Here is an 18108-nt window from a genome sequence, read left to right as displayed (position 1 = left end):
CAGGAGAATGGTGTAAACCCGGGAGGTGGAGCTTGCAGTGAGCCGAGATTTCACCACTGCACTCCAGCCTGGGCGGCAGAGCAAGACTCCGTCTGGGGAAAAAAAAAAAAAAAAAAAAAAATATATATATATATATATATATATATAAAAATTAGTCTGGAGTGGTGGTTTGCATCTATGGCCCCAGCTACTCAGGAGGCTGAGGTGGGAGGACTGCTTGATCCCAGGGAGTTTGAGGCTGCAGTGACCTATGATCACGTCACTGTACTCCAGTCTGGGCAACAGAGCAAGATTTGTCTCTAAAAATTTAAAAAAAAAAAAATTATAGTTATTTGTGTGTTAGTTTTGGGTTTTTGACCAGCCATGAACATTCCCAAATATATTGTTTTCCCACTCATTATTTCATAATTATCTACCAAGTTAAAATGAAGAACTTTGTCGGATACTCTGCAAAGGAGGGATAGGCAGAGGGAATATTTCACAAACTTAGGCCAGGGGCCTAAAACATCTCTGGCCTAAGGAAGAGAAGCCTATAAGGATCTTTAATACTTTACCCTTTAACACTCTGGGTAGGTGCTGGTGGATGTGCCCTGTACCACAGATCGCCACTCCCTTCATGAGGAGGAGAACAACATCTTTAAGCGGTCAAGGAAGAAGGAGCGACAGATATTGCCTGTGCTGCAAGTGCAGCTTCTTGCGTGAGTGACAGATTTTTAAACTCAGGACTTTGTGCCAGAGTGCTCTGGGAGACTGGGGGACTGGAAGCTCTTACCAAGACCATAACCCACACAGGAATCTTACGGCTGAAGATCTGCCTAGAGGAGACAGAAATGGGATCATCTCTGGAACATAAAAACCCTATTTGAATTAGCTGGGTATGGCGATGCACACCTGTAGTCCCAGCTACTCAGGGGGCTGAGGGAGGAGAATCACTTGAACCTAGGAGGTGGAGGCTGCAGTGAGCTGAGATCACGCCACTGCACTCCAGCCTGGGTAACGGAGCAAGACTCTGTAAAAAACAAAAACAAAAACAAAAAAGCAACCCTATCTAGTAGGACATATATACTAGAGTGGGCTGCACGATTGACTCATGCTATTTCATCCTCAGTACCAGTGAGTAGCACATGTTTGAAAAATAGCTACTAGAGTAAGGACTCATTCTATAGCCAGCATAGCAATTTGGTCCATAAACAGAGCTCAGGGGGTCATTGTAAGGAGACTTCCTAGTGAAGAGCTCATGGAGTAAGGTTGGGTTGCTATCTGCCTTGAGAATGACTTTTCAGGCAGTGTCATTGTGGAAGGGACTTGAGAGGCAGTCTAACCGGCTACCCATCCCATAGTAGCCTTCCCTTATCCATGTTTCCAGCTCCTTATGTTGCTCTTCTACTGCTGGGAAGCTCACTAGTCACTGCTTCTGTCTCTTTCTGGTTTCAGGGCTGGACTCCTTGCCACCAAACCAGGAGGCCACGTTGTCTATTCCACCTGCTCACTCTCACACTTACAGAACGAGTATGTGGTGCAAGGTGCCATTGAGCTCCTGGCCAATCAATACAGCATCCAGGTGCAGGTGGAAGATCTGACTCACTTCCGAAGGCTTTTCATGGACACATTTTGTTTCTTCTCATCCTGTCAGGTTGGGGAGCTGGTAATACCAAACCTCATGGCCAATTTTGGCCCTATGTACTTCTGCAAAATGCGTAGGCTGACATAGCATCACCCAATCCCTGAAGCAAGAACACAAAGGGTATACTCTGTTGGAGGCAGCAGAAACTGGAAACTGGGACCAGTGGCAGAGATGCACTCTGGGTCCTGTCTCCATCCTGTTCGTGTCTTTCTGCAGTTTTCGGCAATAAGTAGAAGATTTTCTGTCCTGCTGTCCAATTGTGGAGCATCAGCAGGTTTCTAACTCACTCATTACCCCCTACCCCATCTCCAGGCCTGTACTAAAGTTCGCTGCCCACTTAGGGGCATAGAAGGAGAAGCCAGTGAGCAGGCTCACACTAAGTTGTAAACATAGGAAGAAGCATTTGGCCAATAAAGTTGTTGAAGCTCTGTAGACCTGGGGCTGCAGTTGGGGACTTCATGTCAGTGCAAATGCCATTAGTTCCATTTGTACCAGCCAGTTACTGAGCCCCTGTCACCCTTGAAGTGAGTTCCACCTGATCAGTCTTGAGCAGCCAGCAGGCTCAATTAAGCCCACTTGGTTTTTCCATATGGCCTATGATCTAATTTAAGGAACAAGTAACTGAAAATGTTAAGCCAGTGCAAAATAATCTGCTTACCTACTCACATTGGAAAAGCCCTCTGAGCTGAATAATTCTGGCCATTCCTGCTGTCAACAATACTGCTGCCCAAATGTGGCTTAGGAGGCAGCTTCTGCCACAAAACTGTCATACTCTTGTGCGTGCCTTGTTCTTTGTTCATTCATCTAGCAAGTATTCCCAGACCTCATGTATGACAGGTAGCTAGGGAGCTCTTGGAGATGTAGCAGTTGGGATTGTGGGAGATTACTGGGCTTCCTCATCCTTTAGAATGGTAACTCTCCTTTTGCTTTCTGAACACCTAGGAATCTCCTGATGTTTTGTTTTGTTGTATTCCAGACTTTTTGTTGTTTCTAGTCTGCAGCTGAGCTCTGGTGCCTGTTCTTTGGCCCACCCCCTAATCCCTAACTCTTCCCTCAGCATCACAGGGCTTCACTGCACACACTGTGTTCAGGGCAAGATTTCATCATTTACTGACTGCATACTCGATATGTTGTTTTTGTAACTTTAGCCAAAATAAAGTAACCTTTAGTGGCAGGGATATGAAAAATTGCTCAGGGTCACTTGCAGATATTTTCTTTTTAAACTTTTTTTTTTTTTTCCTGGAAAACTGGTCCTGTGCAGAAAAGGGTATATAATTTTAGAATACCTGAAGGCTTCTTGGCTCTTCCACTTTCCTTATTCCTCCTCTTCCTGCCACTCTTTTTGTCCCTTCTGCCTTTCCTGCTCATCCTTATTTGGGTATTAGAGGTGTTAGTTGAGGAGGGACTTTAGCTGAGGTTAAGCCTTCTTTTGGGATTTGCATTGTAATTGAGGGCCCTGGAAGATCTCTGAGACTCAAAATCAGGTGAAGCTAGGAAGATGGAGCTTCAAGGAGCATGGCTAGTGCTCTGAGTAGGACCCTAACCAGTCTCCGTGCGTGGCATGTGGTCCCTGCATGCTGTTCACTCTGTATAGTACTTAGTATTTGTTGAGGCTAAGAGGCCTCAGGTGCCTGGGCTTCTGTCCTTGGACTCCTGGTTATCCAGCCTGGTGCTAATTGAATGCTAAGCAGTGGTAATTCAAAATGAGAGGGTCCCCTGCCTCTAGAGTCATCATCTAATTGAGGACAGGCAGACCTAGATAAGAAAAGCAGAGAACTACTTTGGAAAACAGTTTATCTGCTGTAATTGAATATTCAGCTACCCTATAACCCAGTTAATCCAATACTGGGGATAAATCCTAGAGAAACTCATACATGTACGCCAGGAGACATGTACAAGAATATTCATAGCAGCCCTATTCACAAAAGCAAAAGCCTAGAAATAACCCAGATGCCCATGAGCAAGAGAGTGGTCAAGTAAACTGGAATATTCACGTAATAGAACATTATACAATTGTCAAATGAACTATAATGATACCTAACCATATGGATGAATCTGAGCAATAAAATAATTAAGTGAAAAAAGTTTAATCCCAGAAGAGTAAATGTAGCATGATGCCCTTTCTGAATGAAACGTTTTTTCTTTTCTATGGAGTTATTCTTTACATACAATATAGTTCATAAATTTTAAATATATTGTTTAATAAATTTTGATAATTGTATACAATAGTATAGTCACCATCACCATCAAGATGTAGAAAATAGAAAATAGGCTAGGCACAGTGGCTCACTCCTGTAATCTCAACACTTTGGGAGGCTGAGGTGGGAAGATCACTTGATCCCAGGAATTCTAGATCAGCTTGGACAATATAGTGAGACCTGGTCTTTACCAAAAAAAAAAAAAAATTAGCTGGGTGTGCTGGCATGTGCCTGTGGTCCCAGCCACTCAGGAGGCTGAGGCAGGAGGATCACTTGAGCACAGGAGAATCACTTGAGCACGGGCAAGAGAGTGAGGCTCCGTCTTGTGCCACTGCACTCCAACCAGGGTGACAGAGTGAGACTCTGTCTCAAAAAAAAAAAAAAAAAAAGGCATCGGGATTTATAATGTGCTGTTTAAAGTCTGGAGCTTGGCCAGGTGTTGTGGCTCACGCCTGTAATCCCAACACTTTGGAAGGCTGAAGCAGGTGGATCACCTGAGGTCAGGAGGAGTTCAAGACCAGCCTGGCCAACATGGTGAAACCCCATCTCTATAAAAATACAAAAAGGCATGATGGCAGGTGCCTGTAATCTCAGCTACTCAGTAGGCTGGGGCGGGAGAATCACTTGAACCTGGGAGGTGGAGGTTTCGGTGAGCCAAGATAGCGCCATTGCACTCCAGCCTGGGCGACAGAGAGAGACTTCATTTCGATAAATAAATAAATAAATAAAGTCTGAAGCTCCACTAGTCACTCCTTTTATTGATTATTTGCAGCTGGTCTAACCAGTTACATATGTCTGGCTTGATTACATGGCCAGAGCAACATAAAAGCCCTGCTGGGAACTTCTGATTTGAGCTCTTCCAAAACCAGGATGGATGCCTCACATAGATCATGATGATTCAATCCAAAAGTGCTTTGCAGTGCAGTCCACATGTGCATAAGGACCATGGGAAGCTTGTATTTGGGAATTCTGAGATTCCTGATGTTTACCTACCCAGTCTTTCTCTTGCTGCCCTGTATCCTTTGCCTTTAAATAAAAATCTTAAGTGATTATGCTCTGTGAAGCCTGGATAATCCTTTCAAATATTTGGTCTTGGAAAATTTTTGCATATATACGTGGAATCATACAATATGTAGTCTTGGGTGTTTGACTTCTTTGACTTAGTATAATGTTTTTGAGATTCACTTTGTTGTGAGTATTAATGTTTTGTTCCTTTTTATTGCTGAATTGTATTCCATGGTGCAGACATACCACCATGTTGTTTATCTGTTCACCAGTTGATGGACATTTGAGTTGCTTCCAGTTTGGGGCTATTATTAGTAATGCTGCCAATACCTTTTGGGCATATGATTTTGTTAGTACGTGTTTTCTTTTCTTTTTTTATTTTTTGAGATTGAGTCTCACTCTTTTGCCCAGGCTGGAGTGCAATGGTGCAATCTCAGCTCACTGCAACCCCCGCCTCCCAGGTTCAAGCGATTCTTCCTCCGCAGCTTCCTGAATAGCTGGGATTACAGGCACCCACCACCATGCCCGGCTAATTTTTTTGTATTTTTAATAGAAACGGGGTTTCGCCATGTTGGCCAGGCTGGTCTCGAACTCCTGACCTCAGATGATCCAGCCACCTCGGCCTCCCAAAGTGCTAGGATTACAGGTGTGAAGCACTGTGCCCAGCCCATGTTTTCTTCTGAGTAAATACTTAGGGGTAGAATTGCTAGGTCATATGGTAAATGTATGTTTAATTTTATAAGGTACCACCATACTGTTTTCCAAAGTGGATCTACCATTTTGCATGGCCATCAGCAATGTATGAGAGGTCCAGTTGCTCCACATCTTTACTAACACTTAGGATTATCAACCTTAAACTTTATTGTAGTGGGCCGGGCAGGGTGGCTCACGTCTGTAATCCCAGTACTTTGGGAGGCCGAGGCGGGCGGATCACTTAAGGTCAGGAGTTCAAGACCAGCCTGGCCAACATGGGAAAACCCCGTCTGTACTAAAAATGCAAAAATTAGCCGGGTGTGGTGGCGCATACCTGTGATTCTAGCTACTTGGGAGACTAAGGCACGAGAATCGCTTGCACCCAGGAGGTAGAGGTTGCAGTGAGCTGGGATTGCACCACTGTACTCCAGCCTGGGCAACAAAGGGAGACTGTCTCAAAAATAAATAATAAATAAATAAAAACTTTATTCTAGTGGATGTGTCTTGATACCTCGTTGTGGTCCTAATTTGCATTTCTCTCATGAGTAGTGATGCTAGAAAATTAAATACAACTAAGAATTTAAAAACATGTAAGAAGAACATGTATGCAGTAAAACCATGTAAGAAGGAAAGAGTGGTTCTCACTATGGGACTCAGTATAATGCTTCTTACAGATAGGGGGATAGGATGGGGCTGGAGGGAACATAAAGTTAGATTATTGTTAAGGCTCTAGCTTTTATGTTTGGTACTTATTGCATTATTAAAAGCAGCTAAGTTAAAAGTTATACATAAAAATTTGTTATTCATGACAAAAGTGATAAAAGTATGTTATAAACAAAGATTATGATTAATTCAATTTTGTACACCTGAGGTCTCCCTAAAAAAAGAGAAGGGGTTGGCTGGGCGTGGTGGCTCATGCCTGTAATCCCAGTACTTTGGGAGGCCAAGGCAGGTAGATCACCTGAGGTCGGGAGTTCAAGACCAGGCTGCCCAACATGGCGAAACCCCATCTCTACTAAAAATACAAAAAAAAAAAAAAAAAAAAGAAGAGAAGCGGGTAGAGAACCAAGCCCACAGAGAATAATAATGCAAAATATGGCTTAATGTAGGAGGGATCATATTGAGAGACCTGGAAGCTTAGCAGTATTGCCTCAGTCTTGTTCATGAGCTCCTCTTTCCTTGTGACTTGCAACAGTTCAACCATAGCAGAGGGTCAGGTATTGGGACAGCTATGGGTCAATATAGATTGATAGCTTTGATCTATGTTTTTCACCTTTTAGGAGTCACAAATCTGTTTGAGAGACTGGTAAAAGCTTTGGCTGTTCTCAGAAAAATAGAGACAAAAAACACCATAGCATTTTACATATAATTTCAGGGGCTTGGGTACTTCCTAAGACCTATCTCCCCCAAGTTAAGAACCTTTGGATTAGAAGATCTCAGATTTGAGGGTCTTTAGTGGAAGGCAAGGGGGTCAAGCAGAGACCCCAGTAACAACTCAAATCACCACTCTCACCCCTGCCAATCTGCCCTTCTTCCCATCTGCATTCTTCATCTCCAAACTTAAAACCACCCTTTACCCTGCTGCCCATGCCAGAAACTGCAGCTATCCTTGACGCAGTGACAGTAATCACTACTGTATATCGAAAGTACCTGAGCCAGGCCCATGTGAAAAAAGCATTGTTTTACTTACATCATTGTTTCTTACTTTCACAGAAACCCTGGGATATGCTCTTTTTTGTTGTTGCCTATTTATTATAAAACTTCGAAAGAGTTATTTGTTAATTTGAACATTTTCATCCATTTTGTGGCTTTTCTTTGCACTATTTTTATGGTGTGTTTTTATTGCAGGGCAGAGAAGCCTCAAAACTGGGGCTTAGCCTGGGAGAAAGCCAGGAAAGAATTCAAGGGCAAGCTGGTGGTGTTAAACAGCAATCTTTTATTGAACATTACTGCTCCTTGCAGAGTAAGGGTAACTCATAGGCAGCAAATCCAGAGTCAGCTGATATACTCTTTTTAGTCCCATTTTATAGAGAAGGAAACAAGCTTAGATTGCTTAAGTAACTCAAAAAGTTGCAATCTGAAATTTCTTTTTTTTTTTTTTAAGACAGGGTCTGGCTCTCACCAGGGTGGAGTGCCGTGGTGTGATCTCGGCTCACTGCAACCTCCGCCTCCCAGGCTTAAGTGATCCTCCTGCCTCAGCCTCCTGAGTAGCTGGGACTACAGGCACATGCCACCGCACCTGGCTAATTTCTGTATTTTTAGTAGAGATGGGGTTTCGCCATGTTGCCCAGGCTGGTCTTGAACTCTTGAGCTCAAGTGATCAGCCTGCCTTGGCCTCCCAAAGTGCTAGGATTACAGGCATGAACCACTGTGCCCAGCCTCAATCTGAAATTTCTTTCTTGAAATGTCGCTTATATTTCTCTCCTTCCTAGCATTCCTACCTTAGGTAGGGCCTTATCATTTCTCACTGATCAAAGGCAGTGGCCTCAAAACTCATTTCTATTACTCTAATCAGCCCTAAATTCTTCCATTCTCCCCCGTCCTCTCATGCCACCCCTTATCTGTTGTGTGATTGCCGATCACAATAAATCCTCCCATCCTGTCCCAGTACAATGTGACTTTGCTGCTTCTGTCATTAAGAGATGGAGTCTGTTTCCCCACCTCTTGAATCTGGGCTGATCTTATGATTTGTTTTGACCAATAAAGTCAGGTGGATGCTGTGCAACTTCTGCATGTTTAGGCCTCAAGAAGCCTCGCAACTTCCACGCTCATTTTGGAGCTCTTCTGCTACCCTGTGAAGAAGCCTGGACCAACCTGCTGGAGACATGTGCTGGAAGCTGTCTTAGACCTCCCAAGCTCAGTTAAACAGTTAGGTGACCCAAACAGCATGAGTAACCCCAGCCAAGACCAACCTAAATCGCTGACCCCCAGAATCGTGAACAAATAAAGTAGTGGTTGTTTTAAGCCAGTAAGTTTTGGAAATGGTTAAGTAAATTTAAATAAAATTTTAACATATGTCATTTGTGTTAGTAAGTAACACAAATCTGAGTGTCATTCATCTGCTTATAATTCTTTGTTCTTTAGGCTGGGCATGGTGGCTCATGCCTGTAATCCCAGCACTTTTGGAGGCCAAGGCAGGAGGGTCGCTTGAGGCCAGAAGTTTGAGACCAGCCTGAGCAACATAGTGAGAACCCATTTTTACAGAAAGATCCTTTGTTCTCTCTGCATTGCCAGCAGGATCAAGTCCAGACTCTTGCCCTGATCCCTGGTTGTTGATGCTGTTTTATCTGTGTCTGTCATGCCTTGCTGCTCCGCTTTTGCACAAATTCTTTGTCTATCCATGCATAGCATACCCCAATGCTTCCGTGTCAGGACAAATTGTCTCCTCTGTCTAAATGCCTTTTCCCTTGTGCTTTCTTGCTAGCTCCAATTTCCACCCCTCTGGAAGCTTTCTGTAATCCTTCTAAAGCTGGGTTGATCCTCTTCTGTGCTCCCCAACCCTCTCCATAATACAATGCATATAGCACTTTCCATGGCCACTTTTTCTTCTTTACCCATCCCCAAACTAGGAATTGTTAGGGACAGTAAGCTGATATTTATTTTTGCATCCCTAATCCGCAAGTACCAACATACTTAGTACCTATTTGGTAGTTAATATATATTTGAGTACCTCCTATGTGCTAGGCTTAATTGTAGACACTGGAGTGGTGAACAGAGCAGAAAAAAGTCCTTGTTCTCATGGGATGTACAATTTAGTGGGCAAGATAGACAAGTAATTACAAATAAATTACAAGCAATTACAATTAGTTATAAGTAAATTATGAGTGAGCCAAGTACTGAGAGAAATGTAAAGTGCATATACCTGAGGGACCTAACCTCTCCTGGAGGAAGAGATCTTTAAACAGAGCTGAAGATAAAGAGGAGTTAAATTAGTGAGGCAGAGGAGGATGTTGGGAGTGCTCTAGCAGAGGGAACAGTTCGTGTGAATGTGAAGTCAGGAAAGAGGATATTCTAGATTCTGAAAGAGGTCCAGTATCCTGCAGTGTAGGGAGAAAGGAATGGTTGTGAAACACAAGGCTGGAGAAGCAGGCAGAAGCCAACCTACAACAGGGCCTTCTGGGCCACTTGAAGGAATAGGTATTCTATCCTGAGTAACTGGAAGCCATTGTCGGGGTTTTAAGCTGGAAAACGACCTGATCAGATTTCATGGGCCCCCACAGTGGGAATATGATTATGAGAATTTACTGAATGAGGAAGTTAAATAGCTGGCTCTACAGAAATTGCTTCTGAAAGTCAGTCCTGTCCTTAAGCTTACTCAGCCTTATCTCTCTGAATAAATGGGAACTCTTGAGCTCCAAGCTGTTCAGACCATATTTTGAGGTGACACTTTAGGAGGTGTACTGGCTGAAGAGGGTGACCAGGATGGAGAGGAAACTGAAAGTCTCATTCTGGGGACAACTGGGGGAATTGGGAGTATTTCGCCAGGAGAAAGACAGACTTAGGGAAGAGAGATGCTGTCTCCAACTAGGACTGTTCTGTGGCAGGGGAAGCAGATGTGTTTTGAGTATCCCCAGGGGCAGAGCTGGGACCAGTAGAAGGAAGTTGTAGTGAGCCAGACCGTAGGTTAGCATACAAAACCTTTCAATGAGTGTTTTCTGAATTATCGCTCACAACCATGAATCATTAGTGGTCATGAAGTCAATTTGTGGGTATGGTAAGCCTTAGGACTTCTCACAAAGGAGTACTTAGTTACTCCTTCTCTTGGACATGTGGTAGGCTTGCCTTCCCCACTCCCTCTGCAGGTAGGCATAGTCATGTGACGTGCTTTAGCCAATGAAATGTGCACAGAGGTGGTGTCCTTTTTTTTTTTTTCAGATTCATTTCACTTTTGTTATGAACAAACACAATCTCAGATCAGTATAACTAGCTTCAGAGTTGACATTAATAGAAATTATTCCAAAATTATTCTTAGGTCACAAATAACTAGTATGCCACATAAAAAGGGAAAAATCCCACCTAATCAAAGAAAAGGTGTCCTGTGTATATTTCCTTGGGAATGAGTTTAAGCATTCTCAAATTTTCTCTGGCTAGTTATCCACCACTTCTCCAATGGATTCATTCAGTTTCTTGGAGAACCACATAGACTAATGATAGCATCTGGGACACACAGACAGATCAAGTTCATGGTGGCCATTGTTATTATAAAAAATACTCAGGTCTTGAGAATTCCTGTGCTGAAGGATCCCAAAATGCTTTATAAAAAGCATTAGTCATGCCTCAAAACTGCCCTTTGAGGTAGCTCAGTATTATTATACCCATTTTAACAGAAGAAAACTGAGGCATATTAGAGTTAAGTGACTTGCCCAGGGTCACATAGCAAGTCAGTGGCAATGTGGTAGGAGAGGCTCTGTCCTTAACCACCAGCATAACATTGCCACCTTAACTTTTTTTTTTTTTTGAGACAGAGTCTTGCTTTGTTGCCCAGGCTGGAGTGCAGTGGTCTGATCTTGGCTCACTTCCAGGTTCAAGCAATTATCCTGCCTCAGCCTTTCCAGTAGCTGTGATTACAGGTGCCTGCCACCATGCCTGGCTAATTTTTCTTTTTTTGAGACGGAGTCTCGCTCTGTCGCCCAAGCTGGAGTGCAGTGGTGCAATCTTGGCTCACTGCAAGCTCCGCCTCCTGGGTGCACGCCATTCTCCTGCCTCAGCCTCCCGAGTAGCTGGGACTACAGGTGCCCGCCACCATGCCCGGCTAATTTTTTTGTATTTTTAGTAGAGACGGGTTTCACCATGTTAGCCAGGATGGTCTTGATCTCCTGACCTCATGATCCGCCCACCTCGGCCTCCCAAAGTTCTGGGATTACGGGCGTGAGCCACCGTGCTCGGCCTAATTTTTGTATTTTTAGTAGAGACGGGGTTTCGCCATGTTGGTCAGGCTTGTCTCAAACTCCTGACTTCGTGATCCGCCTGCCTCGGCCTCCCAACGTTCTGGGATTACAGGTGTGAGCCACCACGCCTGACCAGGGAGCTTTCAATCATGATGAAGGTGAAGGAGGAACAGCCTTGTCACATGGCAAAAGCAGGAGCAAGCAAGCGGGGGTGGAGGTGGGGGGGTGCCACACACTTTGAAATGACCAGATCTCATGTGAACTCAGAGAGCAAGGGTATGCTTATCATTGAGGAGATGGCCCAAGCCATTCATGAGGGATCCGCCCCTATGATTCAAACACCTCCCACCAGGTCCCACCTTCAGTAGCGGGGTTTACATCTCGACATGAGATTTGGGTGGGGACAAATATTCAAACTCTATCAGAGTCCTTCTTTCCTTGTCTTGATAATCCCTTCTCTCTGTGCTAATCTCTTTAGCAAACTGGTTGCTGTGCCATACCCTTGGTTTCCTCTCCCAAACATGCCTTTTTACTGTTTTTTTTTTTTTTTTTTTGAGACGGAGTCTCCCTCTGTCACCCAGGCTGGAGGGCAGTGGTGCGATCTCGGCTCACTGTAAGCTCTGCCTCCTGGGTTCACGCCATTCTCCTGCCTCAGCCTCCCAAGTAGCTGGGACTACAGGTGCCCACCACCATGCCCGGCTTGTTTTCTTTTGTATTTTTAGTAGAGACGGGGTTTCACTGTGTTAGCCAGGATGGTCTCGATCTCCTGACCTCGTGATCCACCCATCTCGGCCTCCCAAAATGCTGGGATTACAGGCGTGAGCCACTGCACCTGGCCGCCTTTTTACTATTTACATGGCCAGGCTGAGTCTTCCAAATCTTTCCACTTTACTTCCCTTTTCATTATAAATTCCATCTTTAAGTCATTTTCCCCTTCTCCCAGCTTAATATAGGTAATTAAAAGTAGTCATGCAGCAACCTGAATGCTTTGCTGCTTAGATATTCCTAATTTCTCCCACCAGATAGCCTAACTCACTGCTCTTCAATTCTGCATTCCATAGAGCCCTGAGGCATGGACACAATCTATCAAGTTCTTTGACAGTTTTTTGTTTTGTTGTTGTTGTTTGAGACAGAATCTCAATCTGTTGCCAGGCTGGAGTGCAATGGCGTGATCTCAGTTCAGTGCAACCTCTGCCTCCCAGGTTCAAGCAATTCTCCCACCTCAGCCTCCCAAGTAGCTGGGACTTCAGGCGCACGCCACCACGCCCAGTTAATTTTTGTATTTTTAGTAGAGACAGGGTTTCACCATGTTGGCCAGGTTGGTCTTGAACTCCTGACCTCAAGTGATCCGCCTGCCTCGGCCTCCCAAAGTGCTGGGATTACAGCTGTGAGCCACTGCATTCAGCCTCTTTGCCCGTTTCTAACAAAGATGACCTTTAGCTTCCGTTACTTGTTCTTCAGGTCCATCTGAGACCTCATTAGAATGGCCTTTACTGTCCATATTTCTATCAGCATTCTGGTCACAACCACTTAAATAATCTCTGAGAAATTCCAGACTTTCCCTAGTCTTCTTTTTTGTCTTCTGATCCTTCACCAGGACTGCCCTTAATGCTCCAGTCATGTCAATACAGACCATGCTCCTAGCCAACCTGCTCCTCCAAATTCTTCCAGCCTCTGCCCATTACCCAGTTTCAAAGCTGCTTCCACATTTTCAGGTGTTCATTTTTAGCAACAACCCCACTCCTCAACACCAATCTTGTGTCTTAGTCTGTTTTCTGTTGCTATGAGTGAGTACCTGAAGCTGGATAATTTATAAGGAAAAGAAATTTATTTCTTTCAGTTCTGGTGTCTGGGAAGTCCAAGGTTAAGGGGTCCCACCTAGTGAGGGCCTTCTTGCTGGTGGGGATTGTCTGCAGAGTCCCAAGGTGGTACAGGACATCAAATGGCAAGGGGGCTAGAGCATGAGCCAGTCTGGCTTTTATAACAGACCCACTCTTGTGATAACTTGATAAAAGCTGGAGGCTGCCCTCAGATCAGGCCCAGGAGGCCCTCACCAATAATCCATTACCATGATAACCCATGAATCCATTAACTAATTAATCCATGAATGAATTAATCCACTCATGAGGGCAGACTCCTTATGACCTAATCTCCTCTTCAAGGCCCCACCCCTTAATACAACTGTTACATTGGTGATAAAGTTTCAACATGAGTTTCAGAGGGAACAAACACTCAGGACACAGCAATCAGGAATCTGAAAAAGTGGAAGTGGAAGTAGAGAATAGAATGGTGGTTATCAGAGGTGTGGGGTAAGGCGCTGGGGGATGGGGACGGATGGGGGTGGGGAGATGTTGGTCAAAGGATACAAAATTTCCGTTAGAAATAATTTTAAGAGATCTAGCTGGGCGCAGTGGCTCACACCTGTAATCCCAGCACTTTGGGAGGACGAGGTGGGCGGATTACCTGAGGTCAGGAGTTCGAGATCAGCCTGGGCAACACGGTGAAACCCCGTCTCTACTAAAAATACAAAAATAGCCGGGCGTGGTGACACATGCCTGTAATCCCAGCTACTCGGGAGGTTGAGGCAGGAGAATCACTTGAACCTGGGAGGCGGAGGATGTGGTGAGCTGAGATTGTGCCATTGCACTCCAACCTGGGCAACAAGAGTAAATCTCCGTCTCACCAAAAAAAAAAAAAAAAAAAAAAAAAAAAAAAAAAGAGATCTATTGTGGCCAGGCACGGTAGCTCATGCCTGTAATCCCAGCACTTTGGGAGGCCGAGGCAGGTAGGTCATGAGGTCAGGAGTTCAAGACCAGCCTGGCCAACATGATGAAACCCCATCTCTACCAAAAATATAAAAAATTAGCTGAGCATGGTGGTGAGCTCCTGTAATCCCAGCTACGCGGGAGGCTGAGGCAGGAGAATTGCTTGAATCCAGGAGGCGGAGGTTGTAGTGAGCTGAGATGGCACCACTGCACTCCAGCCTGGGCAACAGAGGGAGACTCCATCTCAAAAAAAATTAAAAATAATAAAATAAAATAAAAGGGGATCTATTGTATAACATGGTGACTAGTTAATAACAATATTGTATTCTTGAAAATTACTAACAGAATAGATGTCAAGAGCCGGTGGGCTTGGGACACTTAGTCCCAGCTACTTGGGAGGATGAGGTGGGAGGATTGCTTGAACCCAGGAGGTCTAAGCTATAGTGAGCCATGATCATGCCACTATACTCCAGCCTGGGTAACAGCATGAGACCCCGTCTCTGAAAAAAAAAAAGAATAGATTTGAAGTGTTCCCACCATACACACAAAAAAGTATGTGAATAATACATTTGTCATTAGCTCAATTTATTCATATTTCAAAACAATATTTGCACACCATAAAGATATACAATTTTTGTCAGTTAAAAATTAAAATTTTAAAAAGGGTAATAATAGTTTATTTGAACAATCAACATAATTGATAAACCCCTGACTAAACTGATCAAGAAAAGAGAACACAAACTACCAATATCAAGAATGAGGCAAGGCGTGGTGGCTCACGCCTGTAATCCCAACACTGGGAAGCAGAGGTGTGTGGATCACCTGAGGTTGGGAGTTTGAGAACAGCCTGACCAACATGGAGAAACCCCTTCTCTACTAAAAATACAAAATTAGCCAGGCGTGGTGGCGCATGCCTGTAATCCCAGCTACTCGGGAAGCTGAGGCAGGAGAATTGCTTGAACTCAGGAGGCGGAGGTTGCGATGAACCAAGATCACGCCATTGCACTCCAGCCTGGGCAACAAGAGCAAAACTCGTTCTCAAAAAAAAAAAAAAAAAAAGAAAAGAAAAGAAAAAGAAAAAAAAAAAGAAAGGTCTGAGTGCAATGGCTCACGTCTGTAATCCCAGCGTTTTGGGAGGCGGAGGCGAGAGTCTTTTTTGAGCCTAGGAGTTCAAGACCAGCCTGGGCAACATAGTGAGTCCTTGTATTTACAAAAAATAAAAACAAAATTAGCCAGGCGTGATGGTATGCACCTACAGTCCCAGCTACTCTGAAGGCTGAGGTGGGAGGATGGCTTGAGCTCGGCAGGCAGAGGTTCTAGTGAGCTGAAATCATGCCACTGCACTCCAGCTTGGGCAACAGAGCGAGACTGTCTCAAAAAAAAAAAAAAAAAGGAAGAATTATATTCACAATAGGTCTGATTTATATTAAAAGAATAGTAGTAAATAGGCCAGTGCATGGCTGGGCGCAGTGGCTCACGCCTGTAATCCCAGCACTTTGAGAGGCTGAAGCAGGTGGATCACCTGAGGTCGGGAGTTCAAGACCAACCTAACCAACATGGAGAAACCCTGTCTCTACTAAAAATACAAAATTAGCCAGGGGTGGTGGCGCATGCCTGTAATCCCAGCTACTTGGGAGGCTGAGGCAGGAGAATTGCTTGAACCCAGGAGGTGGAGGTTGCAGTGAGCCGAGATCGCGCCATTGCACTCCAGCCTGGGCAACAAGAGCGAAAGTGAAAAAAAAAAAAAAAAGAGGCCGGGTGTGGTGGCTCATGCCTATAATCCTAGCACTTTGGGAGGCCAAGGCAGGTGGACCACCTGAGGTCAGGAGTTTGAGATCAGCCTGGTGAACATGGTGAAACTCCGTCTCTACTAAAAATACAAAAAATTAGACGGGCGTAGTGGTGGGGCACCTGTAATTCCAGCTACTCGGGAGGTTGAGGCAGGGGAATCGCTTGATCCTGGGAGTTGGAGGTTGCATAAGTCAAGATCACACCACTGAACTCCAGTCTGGGTGACAGAGAAGGACCCTGCATCAAAAAAAAAAAAAAAAAAAAAAGAAAAATAGAATAGTAGTAAAGACATATTATGAATAACTTTTTGCCAGTGAATTTATAATTTGGATGAAATGGACAAATTACTTGAAAATTTTCACTGACTCAAGATGTAAGAGAAAATTTAATAGCACCTCCTTAGATAATAGATTAGTCTGTCTCTCTAAAAAAAATTAAAGGAACCACAACAAGCAAGTTAATAAATTAGATGGCCCCCTTTAAATGAAAGGATAGAATAGAAAACATGTGCATCACACATAGTAAAGGTAAGTATTATATTATGAAGCATTTGCTTTAGAGAGCATGTGTGTGTGTGTGTGTGTGTGTGTGTATAGAAACACACTTACTAGGTTTTTTTTTTTTTTTGAGATGGAGTCTTACTCTGTCGCCCAGGCTGGAGTGCAGTGGCACGATCTTGGCTCACTGCAACCTCCACCTCACAGATTCCAGCAACTCTCCTGCCTCAGCCTCCCGAGTAGCCGGGATTACAGGTGCGCACCACCATGCCTGGCTAATTTTTGAATTTTTAGTAGAGAAGGGGTTTCACCGTGTTGGCTATGCTGATCTTGAACTCCTGACCTCAGGTGATCCACCCACCTCAGCCTCCCAAAGTGTTCAGGTTACAGGTGTGAGCCACTGCACCGGCCTTTTTTTTTTTCAAGACAAAGTTTTGCTCTGTTGCCCAGGCTAGAGTGTAGTGGCGTGATCTCAGCTCACTGCAACTTCTGACTCCCAGGTTCAAGCAATTCTCATGCCTCAGCCTCCAGAGTAGCTGGGATTACAGGTGTGTGCCACCACATCCGACTAATTTTTGTATTTTTAGTAGAGATGAGGTTTCACCATGTTGGCCAGGCTGGTCTCAAACTCCTGACTTTAAGTGATCCACCCACCTCGGCCTCCCAAAGTGCTGGGATTACAGGCGTGAGTCACTGTGCCCCGCCTACTAGTTCTTAATTTTAAAAATATTTTTACTGTGAATCATGGTCAAAAAAGTGAAAAATCTGCCTCTGTATACAATGATGGTGGTCCAGCAATGGAGAGTTCTGCTTAGTAAATGTGGCAGACAGCAACTGACATGGGTCCCAGGGATCCCTGCCTATGACTATTTTTGCCTTTTATGTAGTCCCCTCCTCTTGAATGTGGGCTGGACCTGGTGATGACTTGCTTCTACAGACAGAAGGCAGTACAGCAAAAATGATAGGATGTTACTTCCATGATTAGGTTGCAGAAGACTATGACTTCCACCTTACCGGTATTCTCTTTCTGACTCTCGTGCGCTTGCCCTAATGGAGAGGGCCACCTAGGCCTGAACTATGGGCAGCTTTTATCAAGGAATTTAGACCTCAGTCAAAAAACCCTCAAGGAACTAAAAATCCTGCCAACAGTCATATCAACATGGAAGTAGATCTTTCCCCAGTCAAGTCTTGAGATGACTGCAGTCCTAGTTGGCATCTCCATTGCAGCCTTGTGAGAGACCCTAAAGCAGAGCCCCCAGCTCAGCCATGCTCAGATTCCCAACCCACAGGAACTGTAAGATATTAAGAGTTATGTCTTGGCCAGACATGATGGCTCAGGCCTGTAATCCCAGCACTTTGGGAGGCCAAGGTGGGTAGATCACTTAAAGTCACGAGTTTGAGACCAGCCTGGTCAACATGGTGAAACCCTGTCTCTACCAAAAATACAAAAATTAGCCAGGTGTGGTGGCAGGCACCTGTAATCCCAGCTACTCAGGAGGCTGGGGCAGGAGAATTGGAGAATTGCTTGAACCTGGAAGGCAGAGGTTGCAGTGAGCCAAGATGGTGCCATTGCACTCCAGCCTGGGTGACGGAGTGAAACTCGGTCTCAAAAAAAAAAAAAAGGAAAAGAAAAAAAAAAGAAATATG

At 44.5% G+C, this 18108-nt stretch overlaps 1 protein-coding gene across 5 annotated transcripts in view; it reads left to right on the top strand.

Annotated features, from left to right (window-relative positions):
• NSUN4 (NOP2/Sun RNA methyltransferase 4) overlaps positions 1 to 18108 on the top strand; it is a 45340-nt gene that overhangs the window by 15977 nt on the left and 11255 nt on the right. For 4 of the 5 annotated variants that reach the window (XM_002810882.6, XM_054535372.2, XM_054535361.2 and 1 more), the window contains 2 exons: positions 574 to 698; positions 1435 to 3714. In XM_002810882.6, the coding sequence (XP_002810928.1) occupies positions 574 to 698; positions 1435 to 1711 (402 nt within the window). In that variant the 3' untranslated portion in view covers positions 1712 to 3714. Of the gene's footprint in view, positions 1 to 573; positions 699 to 1434; positions 3715 to 18108 lie in introns of those variants that run through there. The other variant, XM_054535357.1, reaches the window with a different exon arrangement.

This window comes from Pongo abelii, chromosome 1 (assembly GCF_028885655.2).
Source record: "Pongo abelii isolate AG06213 chromosome 1, NHGRI_mPonAbe1-v2.0_pri, whole genome shotgun sequence".
Classification (NCBI taxonomy): domain Eukaryota; kingdom Metazoa; phylum Chordata; class Mammalia; order Primates; family Hominidae; genus Pongo; species Pongo abelii.
Note: the sequence above shows the minus strand (reverse complement) of the source record. Positions and strands in the feature narration are given on the sequence as shown.